Genomic DNA, 23,784 nt, shown 5'->3' with positions numbered 1-23,784 from the left:
TGGATAAAACAGGGGAGGGTAGAGCGGTGGCCCTTGATATATCTAAGGCTTTTGACAGGGTATGGCACGATGGTCTTCTAAGGAAAATTAGATCATATGGAATCACTGGAAGAATTCATAACGTAATTAAATCCTTCTTAAGTAATAGAAAAATCAAAGTTGTCCTCGACGGACGTACATCCAAACAATATGACATAAATGCGGGAGTGCCTCAGGGGTCTATCCTTGGACCTCTATTGTTCCTGATATTCATAAACGACCTCCCTGATAATATTGTTTCGGAGATGGGTATATTTGCCGATGACACCACTCTCTATAACAGATATGAGGGGAAAACAAATGAACACATATCCAAGAAAATGGCAGAAACACTAGAGGATGACCTCCAATCCGTAGTGGAATGGGGACAAAAATGGTTGGTCTCATTCAATGCTGCTAAGACTAAGCTTGTTTCCTTCAATAACTACAAGAAACCTTCTCTACCACCAATAGCAATGGCCAAGAACACATTGCCTGAAAGTACTTCTTTTAAACTCCTCGGCCTAACGTTTACAGGGAATATGAACTGGAATAGATACATTGAGAGCATTGCCAAGGCTGCTGCAAGGAAGGTTGGCTCCCTCTACCGTGCTAGAAAACTACTTACGCCTGCCAGTATCCTATACCTCTATAAGGCAACCATTCGCCCATGTATGGAGTACTGTTGTCACATCTGGGCTGGTGCATCTGCTGCTTGTCTCTCGCTCCTGGACAGGGTTCAAAAAAGAGTCGCAAACCTGATAGGTCCTGAACTGTCATCTGGGCTTCAACCTCTGTCCCATCGACGAGATGTTGCATCCCTCTGCCTGTTCTACAAATACTTTAATGGTGAATGCTCTGACGAACTGCAAACACTTGTACCTCCCCGACATAACTAAACCCGACAAGCTACTAAGTCTCATCCCTTTACAGTGGAGATCCCTAGGTGCAAGAAAGCCTTTTACTCCAATAGTTTCTTCCCCAGAACTGCGGGTCTTTGGAACTCCCTTCCGGGATTCTGCTTTCCCAACTGCAATGATATGCAGAAGTTCAAGTGTAATGTTAACAAACATCTTTCTACTCTTCTCCCTTCATAATGACCCCGCTAATTAATTCCCTAATAGTAGCCCCCTGCTTCAAAGTGGCACTGTGCCTTGTTTGGGGTGAAAATTGAATAAAAAAAAAAATTAAAAAAAAATATATTTTTATATTGTCGTTTTTTATTTTCTTCATATTCTATATCTATATATAGAGATTTCAATGTATGAGCTTCCGCTACAACAACCAAGTTTGCTCAGAAATCTACACAAATGATTTGTTTATAGTGGTGAAGGCTTTGTGTAGAACCAGCCATATTTTTTTGTATTATTGTTAACTTTTGTTGATGCAGATGACTACCACAGGACAGAGTATACAGTAGACTGCAGGTTTTACATACGTTTCCATCTCTTAGGTCTTAACAAAGAATGGGGGTGCATCTCTTCTAATAAATCGATGCGCCCCAGATACCCACCTGGAAATTTCTAAGACTCGGCGCTATACATACAGTACCTAGCCTTCCCAAATAGTCACTCATCTGGTACTGGCCAGGCTCAATGTTGCTTAACTTCAGTGATCTGGCAAGAACTGGTGTGCAATGTAATTGTGCCATATATATATATATATATATATATATACACACACACAATGGACAAAAATGATCTTTCTGTTAGTCTGTTTTCACACTTTCTCCATTCAATGGAGACATAAAAATCATGCCAATTATAAAATCAATCATTATTTATAGCAAAAATAGGGACTTATACAGAAGACAGACCATACCACTTTTTTTTTTTTAGATAGTAAACAACCAAACCATCTGCTTGTCATGCGTAAATCTAAATAAAATTTCCATTACTAAATGTACAAACTGAATGAATTCATCTAAAATTATCTGTTCTTATATGACTTAACATGGCATAAAAATGATCTTAAAGATTTGAACTTACCGTAAATTTTGGAGAGTCACCAGCAGAATTTGTCATGTAATTCATTCTGGATAAATATGTATAATCTACAATAGATATTTAAAAAAAAAAAAAAAAAAAAAAATGGAAAATGAGTTTATTATATTTTGTAGAGGCATTTGTCCAGAATTTTCTCTCCCTATGCAAAAAAAAAAAAAAGACAAAGAAAAATGTTTACAATGTAAGTACATTTGATGGAAAAAACATTGTACACCAAAAATTACATAAATTGATCAATAGTTTTATTTTTATAAAGAAAATCATTTTTAAACTTATCTGAGTTTTTCCAATGACATTACCTATCCTAAAATATCAATCTGGAGTTATGGCCCTTGTTCCTTCAGACTGTTTACAAGATATTGCCACAAGATTCTCGTTTGTAATTTAGCCATAAAATTTGGTTATTTTATTTAAACATAAAACTACTTCATTAATTTACATGATTTTTGGTGTATAATTTTTTTTATCTGTCATACAGATTTTTCTTTATTTTTGTCTTTTCATGAGGAGAAATTCTGGACAACATTTTTGTAGCTTTAATAATGTTTTTTAGTCCAAAGATAAATGCATATTTAAAAATAGCGACAAATAAGTATTTTTTATTCAATGTTGGTTGAAGCCGTGAAGACAGATCAAAACATGGCTGACAATAAAAGCTGGCCTGGTGGCAGTTACTGGCTTTTAGATCCATCTTCAATAATGTTGTCGTAAGAGTGGCCAGGTAAAATATTGAAAATCAACAGCAACTCATTTGAGATGCTGTCATGAAAACGAGTGCTAGAGATAACCATTTGTTTAAGTAGATTGTTATAAATTTCCAAACAAGTCATGAAATGGAGATATGGGTTTGTATTACTGTACACATAGATTCGAAAAAGTTGTCAAAAGACAAATATATAACAAATAAACGTTATCAAAGGCAAGATAAGTTACTTTTCTACCTAACTGGATAATTTTTAGTGTTTTTAATTAATGTAAGGTGTTTATTCGGCTTGAAAAACATACAGTGTTTAATAAACATATGGGGATGTGAAAACTGTAGTTTAAGAACATACAAAAGTGTAGTGGACTGATGGATATATTATATATCACCCCCAGTCGTACAAAATAGGTAAAATGAATTGAATTGAGAAAGGAACGAACAATGTGTTTATTGAAATAAACGAATTAGAATTTATTTCATGAAGAAACAAATGAAAGAAAAGGGTACAGCACGTGTTTAGTTTGGCGTGCATCTCTCGCTGTTAGCTGGTGAGAAGGAAAGTCTATTGTTGGAGAGAGAGAGAGAGAGAGAGAGAGTCAATCCAGGCCATGGAGAGAGAACGTGTGTAACGTGTACGTACTGTCTGTTGACTCTTGCCCCACACATAGTAGCAGGGGACGTGATGTGCGCGGACATGCGCCCCGAAAGGGAGCGGTTGGTCCGTCAATCGCTCAGCTCGGGAGCCGAATTGAAAAGAAGGAAACAGCTCAGATCTCTTGCTTTTGTAGTTGTTTCCGGTGGTTTTTTGCGCATATGTGGATTTCCTTTAAAGGGAAGTGATGTTGCCCATGTGTGCGTACGTGTGCGCGTATGAGTGCGTACATGTGTGTACGTTAGTGTGTGTGTGTATGCACGTGAATGTGAGTGTATGTACGTGAACGTGAATATATGTACATGTGTGTACATGTGCGCGTATGTGTATGACAAGAAAAATGGTTTGAGATGTGAACGCATGTTTTTGTGCGAGACTAGAAAGGGCTCGCACAAAAGGAAAAATATATATAGGAGTATAAAAGAAAGGTACACTATTTACAATTAGACAGAGCACATATAATGAGGCAAAATGCTAGGTAAAATATGACAGTGATAGGAGTTAAATTTGAGACAAAATCAGATTTTTTCAAGACCACGTAGAAAACAAGAATGTGATTGCCAAAATGAATACTAAACTATGTTATTTTAGGTTTGAAATAAATAAATAAGCAGATCCTTCCTAGACAAGAGAAAAATTAACACTTGTTCTCAATGGGCAAATGTCTTAACAACATTATATTTATGCAGGTTTGATCCTTGAACCTTTATTATTCCTGATATTCATAAATGACTTTTCTGATAAATTGTCTCTGATATTCATAAATGACCTTTCTGATAAATTGTCTCTGAGATTTTCTGATGTATCATGCTCTATAATAGACACAAAGGAAAAACCAATATACACATATCTATCACTATAGACAACAAATATTGCAGCCATGACATAGGTAATCTAAAATATTTGTTTTGGAGTTACGTCCCCTGTGTGTAGACTCCTACTGTCTACTTTATAGCATCTAAAAAAAATGCAATTTTACCCAATTTTTGTAAAAATTACTTTGAACTATAAATAACTTTCTACTCGATTTTTTTGTAATTTTTTAATATATTACTATTTTCGGCATGACAAGTATGTAATATTGTTTTGGATTAAAGCGCTATGTCTAAAAAAAAAAAAAAATCAATCTGTCGACTGTATCTTAAAATGCACCCTTTTTTTTTTTGTTATTTTAGAATGACAAAAAAAAAAAAAAAAAATGTGAAAAAATAAATATTACCAAAGGCAAATTACTTTTCGACCTACCTAGATAGCTTTTTGGGGTTTGTATTACAATCCAGGGGTATGAAAATGCTGTCAAAAAACAAATACATAACAAATCAATGTTATGAAAGGTAAGATAAATTACTCTCCTACCTTAATTGGAGAAATTTTTTCTACTTTTATTTAATGTAAAATGTTTATTCGGTTTGAAAAACAAGTAATATTGAATGCTACCAAAGAAAAACTAAAAATGGTCGCGATGTCTTTGAAGTCTCGACAAAGACTTCAAAATAAGAAATAAAACAAAATGGTGGAAGAACCCCACCCAGTAAATGTTACTGTAAAATTTTTGTGGTGGGTTTTACATTAAATAAAAAACTAAAAACTTATCCAGTTAGGTACAAAAGTAACTTTTACTTATTATTTGTTAAATATTTGTTGTTTATTGACAACGTTTTCGTACTTCTATGGATTGTAATATGAACCCGTTTTTTGTTTTTTTTTACAAACTTATTTTAAAGCGTTTATTTACTTTGAAACAAAAATAATGTCAAGTCTATCGAGTTAGAACGAAAAAATATCGGTTTCATTACAACAATTTGAACCCTTGTTAATCACTAAAAAATCGAAAATTAAACAAAAAATACTGGTGCCAATCCAATAAATGTACTGTTGTGGTAGACTGGTGGATATATTATACATATCCCCCAGTCGTACAAAATAGGAAATATGAATTGTTTTGAGGAAGGAACGAACAACGCGTTAAATGGAATTAAACGAACAGGAATTTATTTTGTGAAGAAACAAATGAAAGAAAAGTAGTAATAGTTGTGAAAGCCTTTTCTAGTCTCACACAAAAGCACGCGTTCACATCTCAAACCATTTTTCTTGTCATACACATATGCGCACATGTAAATATATTCACATTCGCGTACATACACTCACATTCACGTGCATACACATACACGCTAATGTACACACATGTACGAACACATACGCACACATGGCCAACATCACTTTCCCTTTTAAAGGAAATCCACACATGCGCAAAAGACCAACGGAAACAACTATAAAAGCAAGGGACATAAGCTGCTTCCCTCCTTTTCGACTTAGCTCCCGAGCTGAGCGGTCCAATTTGTTGTGGTGTGGTGGATGTATTATATATCACCCAGTCGTACAAAATAGGAAAAATGAATTGTTTTGAGGAAGAAACGAACAACGCGTTAAATTGAATTAAATGAACAGGAATTTATTTTGTGAAGAAACAAATGAAAGAAAAGGGTACAGCAGGTGTTTAGTTTGGTGTGCATCTCTCGCTGTTAGCTGGTGAGAAGGAAAGTCTATAGTTTGGCGTGCATCTCTCGTTGTTAGCTGGTGAGAGGGAAAGTCTATAGTTTGGCGTGCGTCTCTCGCTGTTGTTGGTGAGAAGGAAAGTCTATAGTTTGGCGTGCATCTCTCGCTGTTGTTGGTGAGAAGGAAAGTCTATAGTTTGGCGTGCATCTCTCGCTGTTAGCTGGTGAGAGGGAAAGTCTATAGTTTGGCGTGCGTCTCTCGCTGTTAGCTAAGGAAGGTGAGAGAGAAAGTCTATTGTTGTAGAGAGAGAGAGAGAGAGAGAGAGAGCGAATGTCAATCCAGTTCATGGAGATAGAAAACGTGTAAAGTGTACATACTGTCTGTTGATTCTTGCCCCACGCATAGTAGCAAGTGGCGTGAGGTGCGCGGACGCACGCACCTTGCAAGGGAGCTGTTTGGTCCGCCGATCACTCAGCTCGGAAGGCGAGTCGAAAAAGGGTTAAACAGCTTAGCTCTCTTGCTTTTATACATGTTTCCAGTGGTCTTTTGCGCTTGTGTGGATTTCCTTTAAAGGGGAAGTGACGTTGCACATGTGTGCATACGTGTGTGCGTACGTTAGCATGTGTGTGTATGCACGTGAATGTGAGTGTATGTACGTAAACATGAATATATCTACGTGTGTGTATGTGTGCGCGTATGTTTATGTGCACGTATGTATATAACAAGAAATATGGCTTGAGATGTGAACGCGTGTTTTTGTGCGAAACTAGAAAGGGCTCGCACAATACTCCCCTTCCCAGGAAAAAAAAAATATGCAGTGTATATTTTTTTTATATATAAGTAATGTTTTGGGTAATTGACTGTTTGTCCTGTTTTTTTTTGCTGTTGGTGTGGTTGTTTAAAAAAACGTCAAAAACGGAGTGTGCTCGTAGAAAAAAAGGCGTGAAAAAGGTGTTTACTCTTTTTTTAGGCTGACATTTGTTTCTTTTTTTGTTTTTTTTTTGTGCTGACATATGCAACGAGTTGCTTGGACAATGAAATGAATTGTTCGTTTGGAAGGAAAATTTTGTTCGTGTTGACATGTGTGTGTCCAGTTGACGGTGTCTTCGCAAGTGAGTCTGCGGTAGTGTGTGTACATTGTCTGTACGGGCGTTTGTTGTGCATTCGTTCGTGTTCAACGGGGGTTTCCAGTTGCCGGCTGTCAATGAAACTTCCAGTTGTGAGTTTATCAGTGTGCGTGGTGCATCTCAACTCGTATTGTTGATTCAACTTCTTCCTATGTGTTAATAGGGATGTCCTGGTATTGTTACTTTGTTGTTGCCTCTGCTGTGCGGGAGAGAATGTGTACAGGCCTATGTAATTTTGCTCCTCGTGTTTGTTGCAGGGTAATGCCAGGAAACCGTGAAAAATGTTTGTCAAGCTCAAATTTTTCTTTATATTCGGTATGAAGTTGACAGCTGTGTTTATTTTTCTGCCAAGTCTGACGAGGTGTTTCGTTATTGTAGTTCACTTGTTTTTCTTTGTTAAAATGTTCGTTTTTTTTTTATCAAATAAAACGCGCGTCTCGCTCGAAACCATTTAAAAAAAAAATATAGTCACCATGCGTGTTCGTTTCACGTCGATCGGTTGCCAGTTTGTTGTGAGACTTGTGGTATAGAAGGAAATGCGTGTTCATCTCACGTCGGGTCACCAATTTGTTGCGGTGCGGCAAAATAGGAAAAATGAATTGTTTTGAGGAAGAAAAAAGCGTGTTGAATTAAACGAACTATTATTTATTTGGTGAAGAAACAAATGAAAGAAAAGGGTGCAGCATGTGTTTAGTTTGGCGTGCATCTCTCGCCGTTAACTGGTGAGAAGGAAAGGCTATTGTTGTAGAGAGAGAGAGGGAGAAAGTCAATCCAGTTTGGTGTGCGTCTCTCGCTGTTAGCTGGTGAGAGGGAAAGTCTATTGTTGTAGAGAGAGAGAGTGAGAAAGTCAATACAGTTTATGAAGATACAAAATGTGTAAAGTGTACGTACTGTCTGTTGACTCTTGCCCCACGCATAGTAGCAGGTGGCGTGAGGTGCGCGCGCCCCGCAAGGGAACCGTTTGGTCTGCCGACCGCGAGTCAAAAAAGGGTTAAACAGCTCAGCTCTCTTGCTTTTATAGGTGTTTCCGGTGGTCTTTTGCGCATGTGTGGATTTCCTTTAAAGGGGAAGTGATGTTGCCCCTGTGTGCGTACATGTGCGTGCGCATATGTGTGTGTATATGTATGTACGTTAGTGTGTGTGTGTGTGTATACATGTGAATGTGAGTATGTACGTGAACGTGAATATATCTACGTGTGTGTACGTGTGCGCGTATGTTTGTGTGCACATATGTATATGACAAGAAATATGGCTTGAGATGTGAACGCGTGTTTTTGTGTGAGACTAGAAAGGGCTCGCACAGTACCAATAAACATACTACAATGTAATTTTTTTTTATCAACATTTTGTTTCATTTTTGAACGATTATCGAGTGTCAAAATGGCTGGAACTAAACCACGATTTTTTCGTTCTAACTCAGACTCGATACTACTTCTGTTTCAAAGTAAATAAACGCTTTAAAATAAGTTAAAACGCAAAAAAACTTATCTAAGTAGGCAGGAGATTAACTTATCTTGCCATTAGTAACATGTATTTAGTGTATATTTATTGTTACATCCTCTTTTTTTTCTTTTGTTGTTGGCTATTTTAAAAAAAAAAAAGTACCTCCCTCCTCAAAACAGTTTAAAATTTTTTAAAAGAGCAGCAGACCTGAACGAAAATCACCCCTCCCCCCAGCAAAACTTGAGTTTAGGTGGAAAAATAATCTTGAACCCTCTATCATATAAAAGGAACAAAACTCCCTAATCACCGTTATGTTGCTATGCCAACAATATATAAACAATAATATCGGTATTTCAGAAGTTAACGGTTTTTAATAAGCAGAACTTCTTTTTTAATCAATAAACAATCAATATCATTTTCTTTATTTATTAATAGTGGTAGCCATAGTTTTTGTGTTTTAATTTTGCACAACAGAAATAGAATTTTTTTGGTAAGTTTTTACGACGTACCCCAGCATATTATAAACACCCCAACCTCCACATGTTAACAGCTTTCGGAATAAACACCACCCCTAACCTCCCCATGTTAAGAACGGGTGTTTATTCTGAAAGCTGTTCTTAACATGGGGAGGTTGAGGTGTTTATAATACGCTGGGAGGTATGTCGTAAAAATTTACTATTTTTTAAAAATAATTTTGAAAGAAATATTGTTCACAAACTTTTTTCATTCTGATAGTGAAGGAGCGATCCCTGCTTTTTAAAAAAGTTTCAAAGAATATAAATACGACTTTTTATAATTTTAAACAATGCAAACCTTTTTTTTTTTAATTTAACTTTCACCAATATAAACATTTTTTTGTATTTTTTTTATGTTTAATTTTAAACAATATAAATAGAACTTTGGTGCTTATGTAGTTTTGGTACCGCACTATTTTAAAATGATTTTTCAGGTTAAATTCATGATATCTATTTATTATTAGGTGGAAGCACAGAATGGTTACAAAACACCCTTCCTATGTTAAGAATGGCTTTCGAAATAACGTTTTATTTCAGCATGGTATCATAAATACATAAGTACTGAACTTTTTATAATTTTATATGGTAAATTTTTACTTGGTTTCCATCTTAACATTTTTCTTTAAAATTACGTTTATAGGTTTTCGGATATGATGAAAACGAATATTTGGGTTTGTATTACTATACACAGATTCAAAAAGTTGTCAAAAAACAAATATATAACAAATAAATGTTATCAAAGGCAAGATAAGTTACTTTTCTACCTAACTGGATAATTTTTTAGTGTTTTTATTTAATGTAACATGTTTATTCAGCTCCAAAAACCTACAGTGTTTACCGATGTATTGGAAAATTTAAAATAGCGCCGGACTCTCTGTTGAACATGGCAAGTTTGGGGAAATGAGTTAAAATAAAAAAAACTATACAAAATACTGATAAGACCCAACGAATATATGTCAGCCTATATCACGGTAACATATATAGAGCGAGTTTCTAACAGTATTTTGTATATCTTTTATTTTTAACTCATTTTCCCAAACTTACTGTGTTCAGCAGAGAGTCTGGTGCCAGTTTAAATTTTCCAATACATCGGTAAACACTATGCTTTTTAAGCTAAATAAATGCTACATTAAATAAAAACAAAAAATAAAAACTTTATAAAAATGTCCACTTCTTGTCTTCTTCATAAAATCATCTTTTAATCTGATTTGGTCAAATTTTTTCTTTGAGAGTGATCTGCCCTTTCTTTATTTTTTTTTGGGGGGGGGATTTTCACTTTATTTAAAATAAAGTAAAACAAACGAGAAAATTATTAAAAAAGATTTAGTTTTTTTTTCCTTCAATGTGCATTAATATTACGCTTTTCTCAAAACTTATTTTACCGAATCCGTACAAATGTAAAATAAATGTTTAATAATGTTTGTTTTATTTTATTTTGTTCAAATCTTGCTTAATAATTTTTTTCGTTTGTTTTATTTTATTTTAAATGAAATGAAAATTCCACAACCACCCCCACCCCCAATTGAAAGAAAAAAACCAAATCCTGTTTAATAATTTTTTCGTTTAAGTGAAAATCCGTCTCCTCCCCCACCTCCAAAAGAAAGGGCAGGTCACACTCAAAGAAAAAAATTAACCAATCAGATTAAAAGATTACTTATGAAGAAGACAAGAAGCGGACATTTTTATTTTCAATTTACATGATGTCGATAAAGTAAACAAAATCACTGGCTCCGATATTTTGTTCTATGCTTACAATGGTTATTTTTTTAAACAAAAAATATCATTTAGCACAAAATAATTCGTTTAGCAATAGTGCCGATCCTCAAAAAATTCTCTGGAATTTGTAACACTAAAATTGGATTCAACCCAGTTAGGTAGAAAAGTAACTTATCTTGCCTTTGATAACATTTATTTGTTATATATTTGTTTTGATTTTTTTTTGACAACTTTTTCGAATCTGTGTGTATAGTAATACACACCCATTTTAATTCTACACAACAGAAATAGAATTTTAAAAATAATTTTGAAAGAAATATTGTTCACTAACTTTTTTCAATTTTAATTTTGAACAATGTAAACAGTTTTATATTTTAATTTTGAAAGAAGGAAAAAGAATAAATTTCAATTTTTTTCCAAATAATTGAAAGAACATACACATGAAAATTAATAAATTTTAATAGAATACATATGTTTAAACTACTCATGTGATTCAATAGTAATCACGTGATTCAATTTTGAATAAAAAAAAAATCACATTGTTTAAAATTATAAAAAGCTCTATATTGTTTAAAATTAAAAATGTTTTCATAATTCAAAATTAGAAAAAAGTTCTATTTATATTGCTTTTAATTAAAACAAAAGTTTTCATAGTTTACAATTATAAAAGTTCTATTTCTATTTTATTTTTTTATATGTTCCGATGATTTCATATTTCTATTAACATTGTTTAAGAAAGGTATTCATTGTTTAAAATTATTTTTAAAAAAATGTTTACATTGTTTTCATCGTAACATAAACGGTGGCTACAGGAATTTAGTTCCTTTTGTGCAATAAAGGGTTCGAAATTATTTTTCTGCCTAAACTCCAATCTTGCCCCCCCCTATATTTTTGGGTACTTCTACAGTTTATCACCAATAATGGAGACGCAGTTTTTTCGCGCACCTGTCATTAAAATCCAAAGGAGAAATCAGTATTTTAAACTATGACCTATGTTATAAGTAAATAACAAAAAAATTAAACTAGATATTAATTACTTAGGAAAAGAAGTATGAGCAAAAGTAAATAAAGGGTACTCATGCAGAGAGTGATCTGTGCTGAAATAATAACGTTAGTATTTAAAAATCCATTCTTAACATGGGGAGGGGAAGGTTGAATAAAAACAAAAAAAACGGTATTTTTTTAGATTAGGTCCACCTTCACAATTTTCTTTTAATTGACGACTTTTAAAAGTTTTCGACTATGCTAAATATGGAAACCGCATTGAAATTTTGCAGAAATAAGTAGTTATCGAGATATAAAAAGTTTTATTATGTATTGCATTCTTTGGTGGCCATCGTTTTTACGTGCGTGCGCGCGCCATAAACAAATCTACGCGCATAACAAAGATGGCTGCCAAAGAATACAATGCATAATACAACTTTTTATATCTTGATAACTAATTATTTCTGCAAAATTTCAAGGCTATTTTCGTATTCAGCATGGCCGAAAACCTTTTTAAGTCATCGTTTAAAAGAAAATTGTGGAGCTGTGTCAGAAATTTCGTGAAAAATAGTGAATAATTCCACCCTGTCTTTCCAAGCTTATAACTCCTCGAAAAATGTAATTCAAGCCCTATTTTTTTTTTTTTTCAATTAAAGGAGCCAGGACCAAGGTTTCATTAAAAAAAAAAACAACATAAAAACAAACAACATGGTTTTTTTTTAAAAAAAGGTTTTAAACTTCGGACTTATATCTATTTACCTAATTACACATGACTCAAAACTTACTGTTTTATCCGTACTATATTGCCCTCGCATCTCAAACCCTCCTGACATCTAAAATATAGTTTGGGCACAACTCGTAGTTCAATTCTTAACACCTACTCACACTTTAATGTTATCCTAGACCCAAGCTAACATGAATAAAATAAAAAAAAATATATAAAGGGAAAGCCTAAAACCACATTATCTCCTTTCTAACAAGCCTTCTTACAATCATAGTTGCTTACACTGCACGACTCTACTCACTCCCTTTATCCAGTAACAATGAAATAGCAATGTCCCTAATTCACTTTGAGGAGTGTAACTATTCAGCAGATATATAACCTCTACAAACTAACCCAGTAACATTAACTAACCACGCGGGATCACAGAAATACCTGGATTAGAACCCAGGCGCGGAGCAAACCCTCTCAGTGCTGACGGACCCAGTAGATCTTTCCAGATCATCTGTCTAGGAGAAGGAAAACTCTGAAACTAAACCAAAGGGGAGGGAGGCCTCTTCAGTTTTGGATGACAACCTTCCTAGAGCTGGTGACTCAAACAAATTACCGGTTTGCAAACCTAAATTGCTTAAGGAGTAGATAGGTTCTGCCGTAAGAAACAAACCTAGAATCGGATGATCAAGCCTTTATGTGCTTTAGACTAATCATGCAACACAACATTAGCTACTTTTACTTTCTCTACCGCTCTCCCTCGACCCAAGACTGCACCATAATAAACAAAGTCTCTGACAGCATAGACACAGCACTCAATCGACACTAGCGCACAAGTACATGTATTTGGTGACTTTAATGTCCATCACAAAAACTGGCTTGGATTCTCTACTTACACAGATGCAGCGGGCAGCACAACTCATAGCTTCTCTATATCTCACTCCCTATCACAAATTGTTACTTTTCCAACCCGTTTCCCTGACCAGGAAGAACAACACGCATCACTTTTAGTTTTGGACCACTGTTCCTGATGATTGTATAACGAATGCCGACAGCCCACTTGGGAACGCTGATCATGCAGTGATAATGGTTGAAATCACCCTAAACTCTAGACCCAAAACTGAAGAGCCAGTGCTCAAAACAACGAGATATTATAAAAAGGCTGACTGGGAAGCCATCAGATATCTTATCAGAGATGACCCATGGGGAAATATTTTTTCTCTTCCTGCTGAACAGTGTGCAAATGAGACCACTGAATGGTTCAAAACTGCAATCGAAGTGCATGTTCCCATGCGGAAATTTTATAGCAAGCCCCACTCTCCCCAATGGTTTACTTTGACTTGCGCAACTGCCATTGCTCAAAGGCAGCATGCATACCGCAGATTTAACCGACATAAATCCAGTTCAAACAGACAGAAGTACATAGAAGCTAGAAGTAACATTAAGAAAGAAATAGCGACAGCTAAGAGAGAATTTATGGAAACCACTAAAAAACGCATCAAAGCACAAAAACTAGGAACTCGTGACTTCTGGAAAATCTACAACAGTGTAGTAAATAATGGGCAATCAACAATTCCCCCACTAACCAACAATCACGAGGTTGTTTGCTCAGCAACCGAAAAGGCTAACATGCTTGCCAGTCAGTTTGCCTCAAACTCCACACTGGATCCTTCTAACCACCCCCTACCTGAATTTCCTATGTGGACAGACGCCATGCTAGACGATCTGAAAATCACCCCTGCTCAGGTGCATGCTATCATAAAAAACTTTGACACTTCAAAAGCATGTGGACCCAATCTCATCCCAGCTGTGCTATTAAAAAAGTGCTCAGCCGAAGTAGCTCCAGTTCTCTTCAAACTCTACAACAAATGCATTAATGAATCTTGCTTTCCGGGGTGTTGGAAAACTGCTTCTGTGGTACCAGTATTCAAGAATTTTGGCGAAAGAACTGACCCATTAAATTATTGCCCCATTAGCCTCCTCCCACTTTTTTCCAAAATATTTGAGACCTTAATTAACCATGCTCTAGTCCATTACCTTGCAGATGCTAAGCTTCTGACTGACCAACAATATGAATTTAGACAAGCCCGTTCCACAGCAGACATCCTAACTGTAATCTCTGAACGTATATACCATTCACTGGACAAAGCGGGGGAGGGCAGAGCGGTAGCTCTAGATATATCTAAGGCTTTTGACAGGGTATGGAATGAGGGTTTCCTCAGGAAGATTAGATCATATGGTATCACTGGTAGAATACTTAACATAATTAAATCCTTCTTAGATAAGAGAAAAATCCAGGTTGTCCTCGACGGTCCTACATCTAAATAATATGATATAAATGCGGGAGTGCCCCAGGGGTCTATCCTTGGACCTCTACTGTTCTTGATATTCATAAGTGACCTCCCTGACAAAATTTCCTCTGAGATGGGTATATATGCTGATGACACCACACTCTATAACAGGCACGACAGGAAAACAAATGAACACATATCTAAAGAAATGGCAGAAACACTAGAGGATGACCTCCAATCTGTAGTGGAATGGGGACAAAAATGGATGGTTACGTTCAATGCCGCCAAAACTAAACTAGTTTCATTCAATAATTACAAGAAACCTTCTCTACCACCTATAGCAATGGCCAACGACTCTTTATCTGAGAGTACGTCTTTCAAGCTCCTTGGCCTAACGTTCACAGTAAACATGAGTTGGTACAATTACACCAAGGGCATTGCCAGGGCCGCTGCAAGGAAGGTGGGCTCTTTCTACCATGCTAGAAAACTACTAACACCCGAAAGTATCCTGTACCTCTATAAGGTAACCATTCGTCCATGTATGGAGTATTGCTGTCATATTTGGGCTGGTGCATCGGCTACTAGTCTCTCGCTCCTTGACAAGGTTCAAAAGAGAGTCGCCAATCTGATAGGCCCTGAACTGGCATCTAAGCTTCAGCCTCTGTCCCATCGACGAAACGTTGCATCCCTCTGCCTGTTCTACAAGTATTTTAATGGTGAATGCTCTGACGAACTGCAAGCACTTGTGCCCCCACGACGTGGACAGACCCAACAGGCTGCAAAATCCCACCTCCACACTGTAGAGATCCCTAGATGTAAAAGATCTTTCTACTCCAGTAGTTTCTTCCCTAGAACCAGTAGACTTTGGAATTCCATTCCAGGTCCCTGCTTCCCCAACTGTACTGACATGCAGAAGTTCAAGTGAAACGTGAACCAACATCTTTCTGCCCAAATCCCTACATAGTATCCCAGTAGTTGTTGCCCCTGATAGTAGCCTCCTTCACCAAAGTGGCAATGTGCTTTGTTTAGGGTGAAAATGTAAAAAAAAAAAAAAAAAAAACCAAAAAAAAACAGGTAAATTTCTAAAAAACACTACTGTTTTTATTGTTTTAAATTTGAATATATTATTTATTGACCTTTTCTCTTCAATTTGTGATATATAACACTTTGGTGAGTAAATTAATTATTTACTTTTTAATAGATATTTCAAAATGGGAGGCGTGAATTATTCGACCCCCTGTCTCTCCAAGCTTATAACTACTTGAAAAATGTAATTCAAGCCCTAATTTTTTTTTTAATTAAAGGAACAAGGACCAAGGTTTCATTAAAAAAAAAAACAAAAGAAAATAAACAACGTGGTTTAAAAAAAAGGTTTTAAACTTCGCACTTTACAGATAAATTTCTAAAAAACACTAATTTTTTTTTTTAATTCGAAAATATTATCTATTGACCATTTCTCTTCAATTCGTGATATATAAAACTTTGGTGAGTAAATTAATTATTTACGTTTTAATAGACACTTGAAAAATGGGGGGGGGCGTGAATTTAAAAAAAAAACGTTTGGGTTTGTATTACTGTACACATAGATTCGAAAAAGTTGTCAAAAAAACAAATATATAACAAATAAATGTTATCAAAGGCAAGATAAGTTACTTTTCTACCAAACTGGATATATTTTTTGTTTTTATTTAATGTAACATACTTATTCAGCTCGAAAAACATACAGTGTTTACCGATGTATTCGAAAATTCAAGATGGCGTCTCACACCCTCTTTAACACCGTAAGTTTGGGAAAAGGTTTTATAAATAAAAAACTATACAAAATACTATTAAAAACCCGCCGAATATATGTCAACCTATGTCACGGTAACATATATTGAGCGAGTTTTTAACAGTATTTTATCCGGTTTTTTATTTATAACACCTCTTCCCAAACTTACCGTGTTAAAGAGAGAATCAGACGCCATCTTGAATGTTCCAATACATAGGTAAACACTGTATGGTTTTCGAGCTGAATAAACATGTTATATTGAATAAAAACACGAAAAATATATCCAGTTTGGTAGAAAAGTAACTTATCTTGCCTTTGATAACATTTATTTGTTATATATTTGTTTTTTTGACAACTTTTTCGAATCTATGTGTACAGTAATACAACCCCTAAAAGACATTACTACACATTTATTAATAATATATCACTTGTAATCACTTTTATCGACTTTTTTTTTTACTGTTTATGTGTCACTTTTATCGACTTTTTCTTTTCTTTTTTAAATAGCATTTTCTTTTTAAATGACGACGTTTTTACTGTTTATGAATATTAAAAGAAAAATAATTACTAAACATTTATTAATAAAAAAAATGGGTGCTAGTACACTTATGATCCGCGCTATATTTTAAATCGTATTTCTAAGCTTAATTAAAGTTTAATGTTTGTTTATTCAATTGTAAGGTTAAAACGTAGTCATTTAAAAAGAAAATGCTATTTAAAAAAGAAAAGAAAAAGTCGATAAAAGTGACACATAAACAGTAAAGCAGTAAAAAAAAAGTCGATAAAAGTGATTAAAAGTGAGATATTATTAATAAATGTGTAGTAATGTCTTTTATTTCAATATTCATAAACAGTAAAACAAAGTCGATAAAAATTCATGATCGTTTAGTTACTATGGCAACTAAGGGAGAAGTCAGTGTTTTTTTAGGGTGTTCGGCAGGGAACTCTAATCGCGACCAGTACCCAATTTTGTAATGAAAGCAACATTGAATTTTATAAAAATATTTTTTTTTCTTTCTTCGAACAAATAATTTTAATGAAACATTTTTTTTTTTAATTATAAAGCAACTTTGAAGGGTCAACAACAAATTAATTTAAATGAAACGGAAAAATCATTATCTAGTTTAATTTTTTTTCTTATTTATTTCATGCTTCGGCCATATTTTAAAATACTGTTTTAGTATGTAGTATAGTTTTCGAGTTTGAGGGGGGGGGTGTTTATTCCGAAAGTCGTTCTTAACATAGGAAGTTTGGGGTATATTTATACTACTCTGGGTTAGGTCGTAAAAATATCAATTAGAGAATACAAAAAAATAAATAAACTGGAAAATAGGAGAAGGTGATTCTCGTTAAGGTCCGCCAAAAGACTCGTCAGCAACAGCAGGAAATGCGGATAGTTTTTAATAAGTTTTGCGTAAAATAATATTTTTTACGGCCTAACCCAGCGTAGTATAAACACTCTCAACCTCCTCCTCATGTTAAGAACAGTTTTCGAGGTTGGGGGTTTTATTGCGAAAGCTTTTTTTTTAACATGGACGGGGTATACTATGCTGGATTAGGTCGTAAAAAATACCGTAACAAATAGATTTAAAGAAGATGACGGAGAAAGAAATGTTTAAATAATAAGAGATTAAAAATTAAAAACATGTGAGACGGACTAGCTGAAGGTAAGGGACGTATTTTAGTCCGACACCGTCATGATCGATATGACACTGATTGAACAAAATATAAATAAATTAATACAAGCAAATAAAGTAAGAAAAATAAAAGTCAAGCTTAACCTTTCCTTTCAACAAAGTGTACGCGTTGTTTTGATTTAACGCCGTTTCTGAAACAAAGTCGAAAAAGTGGAAAAGACAAAAACATCGTGGAGATTTTTTCTCAGAAAATCATAAACTTCCGGTTTCAAAATAACTAAAACAAAGACAACTTCCGCTTATTTATTATATTTCAATTTGTTTTCGAAAGTTATTCTGCATCTCAACATTTACCATTCTAAGAACGATTCTTTTAATATTTTTGTTTAAAATTTAATCCTACTAATTTTGGGGCCCTGTCGGTGGGGCATTAGAATACGCCGACTGCCCCCTGCAGAGGGTGAAAGTCCCTCAATGGGGGTCCTGAATATGACCTTAAACTATATCCAGTGGTGTGGTGAGGAGGAGGCCCCAGCTTGTGGGCTTTGGGGAGTGTGGAGCCACCCTTTAATTACCATTGCTCCCAGGTCCACTCTGACCCGGAGTGGTAGTACCTGTTAGGGTCCCAACTATGGATTAAATAGAAACCGACGTGAAAACAACAAATATATTCTATTAAAAATATTTTTCTTCAAAATCTTTGGATTCGGCATTAAATAACCCGAAAAGGGTTGATGTGCCGTAAAACAAAAACAACCAACCAACCAACTAATTTTGGTCAATGTCCTTCGTTACGCCAACTGAAGACACCTCAACATTTTTCGATAAGTCAACAATTTTTAGAGGTTTTGGGGTATTCTGAAAAGGAATATCACAGGGAAAATTAACACAAAGAGTTTTCGAGATATAAATACCTGTATTTCGAAATGTAAATCACTGGCGGCCATGTTTGAACGGGCGGCATATGAAAGCCACAAACCCTCTAGTTTTGTTTTTTGTTTTTTTCAGCGCAATTCCGAAAGCCATTCTTAACATGAGGAGTTTAGGGGATATTTATTCCGAAAGCCGTTCTTAACATGGGAAGGTTGGGTGAGTTTATTACGAAAGCTGTTCTTAACATGGAGAGGTTGGAGGTGTTTATTCCGAAAGCCATTTTTAACATGGAGGGGTATTCTGAAAGGCATTTTCTTATTTTCACCCTTCCCATGTTAAGAATGGCTTCCGGAATAAACAAGTGCACATTGACCGAATTTTCTTGAGTTTGACCCCTGAAAGTAATTTTTGGGGTGGAATTAGTTAAGAAATCACGTTGAATAAACGTTTACATTTTGTAGGCAGTTCAAACAAACACTTCACAGTTCATCTGCACATGCTCACTGAACCATTTCATTGAAACAACAAAGATGGCATCCAATTCAAACTATTAGAAATTACATTGTGTAATACAGGTATTTATAGATCGTAAATTATTTGTCTGCACTAATTTTCCCTGCGATATTCGTTTTCAGCATACCCCTGATTCCAGTAAAGCAACTGGCTCTGATAGCATTCCAATTATAGTGCTGAAGAAGCTTCAATTAGAACTAGCTCCCACACTTACAAAGCTGTTTAAGCATTGTCTTAAGGAGAATTGCTTCCCAACATCCTGAAAAATCTCATTAGTATTTCCTGTATTTAAGAATTCAGATGATTGGTCATCTCCCTCTCAGTACAGACCAATAAGTCTCTTCTGCGTCATGAGTAAATTACTGGAATCTGTGTTAAATAGAGAAGTAGTCAACTACCTCAGCAAAAATAACCTTCTTAGTGACATGCAATATGGTTTCCGTTCTGCTAGATCTACAGCAGGTGTGCTTATAGTTATATCTTATATGATTAGCGAATCTCTCAGTGGGGGCTTCCTTTCTAGGGCTATTGCTCTTGACATATCAAAGGCCTTTGATAGAGTATGGCATAAAGGTCTACTTCACGATATCTCTAGCTATGGTATAGATGGAAATGTCTTCTCAATTATTAAATCATTTTTATCTGATAGTTCATAAGAGTAGTCGTTGATGGGTAGAAATCAGAAGCTCATAGTATTAATGGTGGAGTCTCTCAGGGATCCATCCTAGGCCCAACTCTCTTCCTGATCTACATCAATGATCTTCCAAATCACATCCTTAGATCATTCGTAGACATTTTTGCTGACGACACTACCATCTATGAAAGCACATCAAAGGCTTTAAACAACCAAGTTCTCCCTGATTCTCTCTCTTTTGATCTTGAGCATGTGGTACAATGGGGAAAATAGTGGCTGGTTACTTTAAATGCATCTAAAACCAAGCTTCTATGTTCACATCATCAATTGAAATGAATGGCTCTCGTCTTGGGGAGGCTCCATGTTTTAACAAGCTTCTAGGCTTGAGCTTTACTCCTGATCTTAAATGGAACACATACATCAAATCCGTTGCCAAGGTCACTGGAAAAATAATAGGATCCTTCTATCGATCCAGTAGATATCTCACTGCTAATGCAATTCTCTACCTATATAAAAGCCAGGTATGTCCAAACATGGAGTATTGTTGCCACATCTGGACAGGACCTGCTAGAAAGACCTTATTTTGCCTTGACAAAGTTCAAAATAGATTTCGTAGCCTAGTAGGGAATGCCCTTTTCTCTTCCCTGCAACCTCTTTTTCACAGAAGACATGTTGCAAGCCTATCTCTACTTTATCGTTATTTTCATGGCAAGTGCTCGTCTGAGCTTCAATCTATGGTCTCCCCTGGCCAAACATTTACAAGAAACACTCTCTAGATGAAAATACTATCAATAATTTCCCACACTCTTTATCCTTGCCTAAACCTAAACGTAGATTCCATGAACAAAGCTTCTTTCTTAGAACTGCACACCTGTGGAACTCTCTTCCATTTGCCTGCTTTCCAGTTGACTATAATATGGTCATCTTCAAGTCCAACATAATCAAGTTCGTAATGAGCAATTCATCTTAAGTAATCCAATTTACCAAATTTACACTACTTACGATGACGATGATATTATTCCATCGACTACCATACACTTTTTACACCTTATCTTCGAGTCGCTTTTGGGCCTTGATAAGTGGTGACTCCTTTGTTAAAAAAAAAAGAGCATCAGAACAGGTACTGTGATCTTGGCCTGAAGGCCACTTGTTATTCCAAAGTTCCACATGTTTTTTTTTCTTTTTTTTTTTCTTTATTTAGGTTTCTGCTAACCGTTCTGCTTCATGATGAATGCCCTGGAAAAGTTCCTAATGATTAATGTTTACCAGTTTTAAAATAAGCAAAGAATTTGCTGTTAAAAAATTTTTTTTTAGAATAACAGAATATTTTTAAACTGGTAAATCAGAAGAAACTTTTCCCAGGCATTCATCAAGAAACTAGAAGTAAAAAAAACAAAAACAAAAAAAACATGCAGAACTTGGGAATAACCAGTTAAATTCAATTTTCGTGGTATCTTTTGTTTAATAAATTGTTAAATAAAAATACACAATAGTTACAAAACACCCGCCCTTCTCCATGTTAAAAATTGGTTTCTAAATTGATATATCCTGCGGTGGGTGGCTGTAATAAAAGGATATTCAAGAAAGGTATTCCACAAGGAATATAAATGGATAAAGAGGTTCTGAAGTAATAAAGAAATAGAGAAGTTTATTGAGAATATTTACAGAGACAGCATGTTACGTTTTTAAGTGTTCCCGCTCAGGGAAGGCTCTCACAACCGGTGACCGGTGATAACGTTCTTTCGATAAAAAGTTCCGGCAGTGAATTGCTCATCTCGCCATAACACCTCCCCCTAAGACAATTTCTCCCAAGAGAATTTGACTTAATATCATTTGCTTTTTGGCTTGGGGCTCAGCCGGTTAACTTTTCTTTTCAACCTTGTACTTTTTCTCCTCAATATCGTTTGAGTGGGTGGAGTTGGTCGAGAAGCTGGAACTCTCAAATTTGGAGTAAGTTCTGTTAAGGGTTGGGGAATATTAAAAGAATCATACAAAACCTCTAAGGGCAGGTCATTTTCTTCTGCCTGTTTGTAGTCATCAGTGTGTCGAGGTCTTAGCTGATTTATATGCCTGCGACAGTCGAATTTATTACTTCTTACAGAATATAGCATGTGTCCGATTCTTTTCATGATAATCCCCTCCTCCCAAAATTTTTTTCCACTCCTGTAATTCAGGAAGAATATTCTGTCACCAGGTTTGTAAAACCTTGTTGGAAAATTTTCTTTTGTTGTTGTTACTCTGGTTGCACTTGGTAAAATTCTGTCAAATACAGATCTGATTTTCCGTGCAAACATCAGTTCGGCTGGTGACGAACCGGTATCAGTGTTTGGGTTCGGAGTTATCCTGTACACCAATAAAAATTGTTCAAGACTCTTCTCGTCAGTGTCCATGCCTTGGTTTTTCTTCAAGGCTCTTTTGAATATATCGACGAACCTCTCTGCTAGGCCATTTGACCTTGGGTGGTAGATTGCCGTTGTTAAATGTTCAATGGCTAGAGCCTTGCAGAATTCTTCAAATTCTTTGCTGGTAAATTGGGTGCCATTGTCGCTGACAATAGTTTTAGGCACTCCAAAACGACTGAAGAGAACTCTTAGTGCATCTATTGTACACATCAAAGTAGGGTGTTTGTATTTAAACACTTCTGGCCATTTTGTGAAACTGTCGACGACCACTAAGAAATAATGTCCATTTAAAGGACCTGCATAATCGATATGTAACCGAGTCCACAGTGTATCAGTCTTTGGTCACGGTTGTATCTGCACGGGTGGTGCCTTTGCTGCTAGCTGACACCCTTGACACTCTCTTACGAGTTTTTCAATGTCCTGGTCCATCCTAGGCCAATACGTATATCCACGCATTAAAGCTTTCATTCTCGACATGCCTGGATGACCACTATGAAATTCTTTTAAAATTCTTCTCTGAAGCGTAGTCGGTATGACGACTCTGTCTGCGTACATCAAGGGTTGAGCACAAATGGAAAATGGTAAAATTTTAGGGTCTTTCTTTGATTTTCCATTTAGTTGCACCAACTTTTTCATTTTCACAATATAATCATCCTTTTCTGCTGCCTTATTTATTTCGTCTAGAGTCACTGGTAACTCTTTGATTGTGTTGCACAGTAATCCGGAGAGTTCTTTTTCCTCTGTCAATGCAGCTATTACTGTGTCTTCCAAATGTTCAGCACACTTTTGGATGAGCCTGGACAGTCCATCTGCATGTCCGATATTTTTGGATGAAATGTACTCCATTTTAAAGTTATAATTTAGTAGAATTATGCTCCATCGTTGGAGTCTGTTCGCAGTGTGCGTAGGTATGCCTTTTTTAGAGCCAAAAATAGTCAATAAGGGTTTGTGGTCGGTTTGCAAAGTAAACATCCTTCCATGAATAAATCTATGGAATTTTTTAATAGCATAAATAATCGCCAAGCTTTCTTTTTCAATTTGAGAATAGTTTCTTTCAGCTGGCAAAAGTGATCTGGATGCATGGGCTATTGGCTTTGTTGATCCATCTTCAAGTTTATGGAGAAGAACTGCTCCTACTCTGTAGTCACTTGCATCTGATGCAACAATCAATTCTTTCTGTGGATCAAAATGTGCTAGAGCTAAATCTGATAGCAGGCATTTCTTAATATCTTCAAACGCATTTTGACATTCTTTTGACCAAATCCACTTTTGTCCTTTTTTTAACAAATCA

At 35.5% G+C, this 23,784-nt stretch overlaps 1 protein-coding gene across 3 annotated transcripts in view; it reads right to left on the bottom strand.

Moving 5' to 3' along the window:
- LOC145293038 (thymidine kinase 2, mitochondrial-like) overlaps positions 1-23,784 on the bottom strand; it is a 582,922-nt gene that overhangs the window by 547,635 nt on the left and 11,503 nt on the right. For 2 of the 3 annotated variants that reach the window (XM_080139339.1, XM_080139341.1), the window contains one exon: positions 2,007-2,071. In XM_080139339.1, coding sequence (XP_079995465.1) covers positions 2,007-2,071 — 65 coding nt within the window. Of the gene's footprint in view, positions 1-2,006; positions 2,072-18,215; positions 18,542-23,784 lie in introns of those variants that run through there. The other variant, XM_080139340.1, reaches the window with a different exon arrangement.

The sequence above is a fragment of the Euprymna scolopes genome, chromosome 14, assembly GCF_053919585.1.
Source record: "Euprymna scolopes isolate OS-2025 chromosome 14, ASM5391958v1, whole genome shotgun sequence".
Taxonomy (NCBI): Eukaryota; Metazoa; Mollusca; class Cephalopoda; order Sepiida; family Sepiolidae; genus Euprymna; species Euprymna scolopes.
Note: the sequence above shows the minus strand (reverse complement) of the source record. Positions and strands in the feature narration are given on the sequence as shown.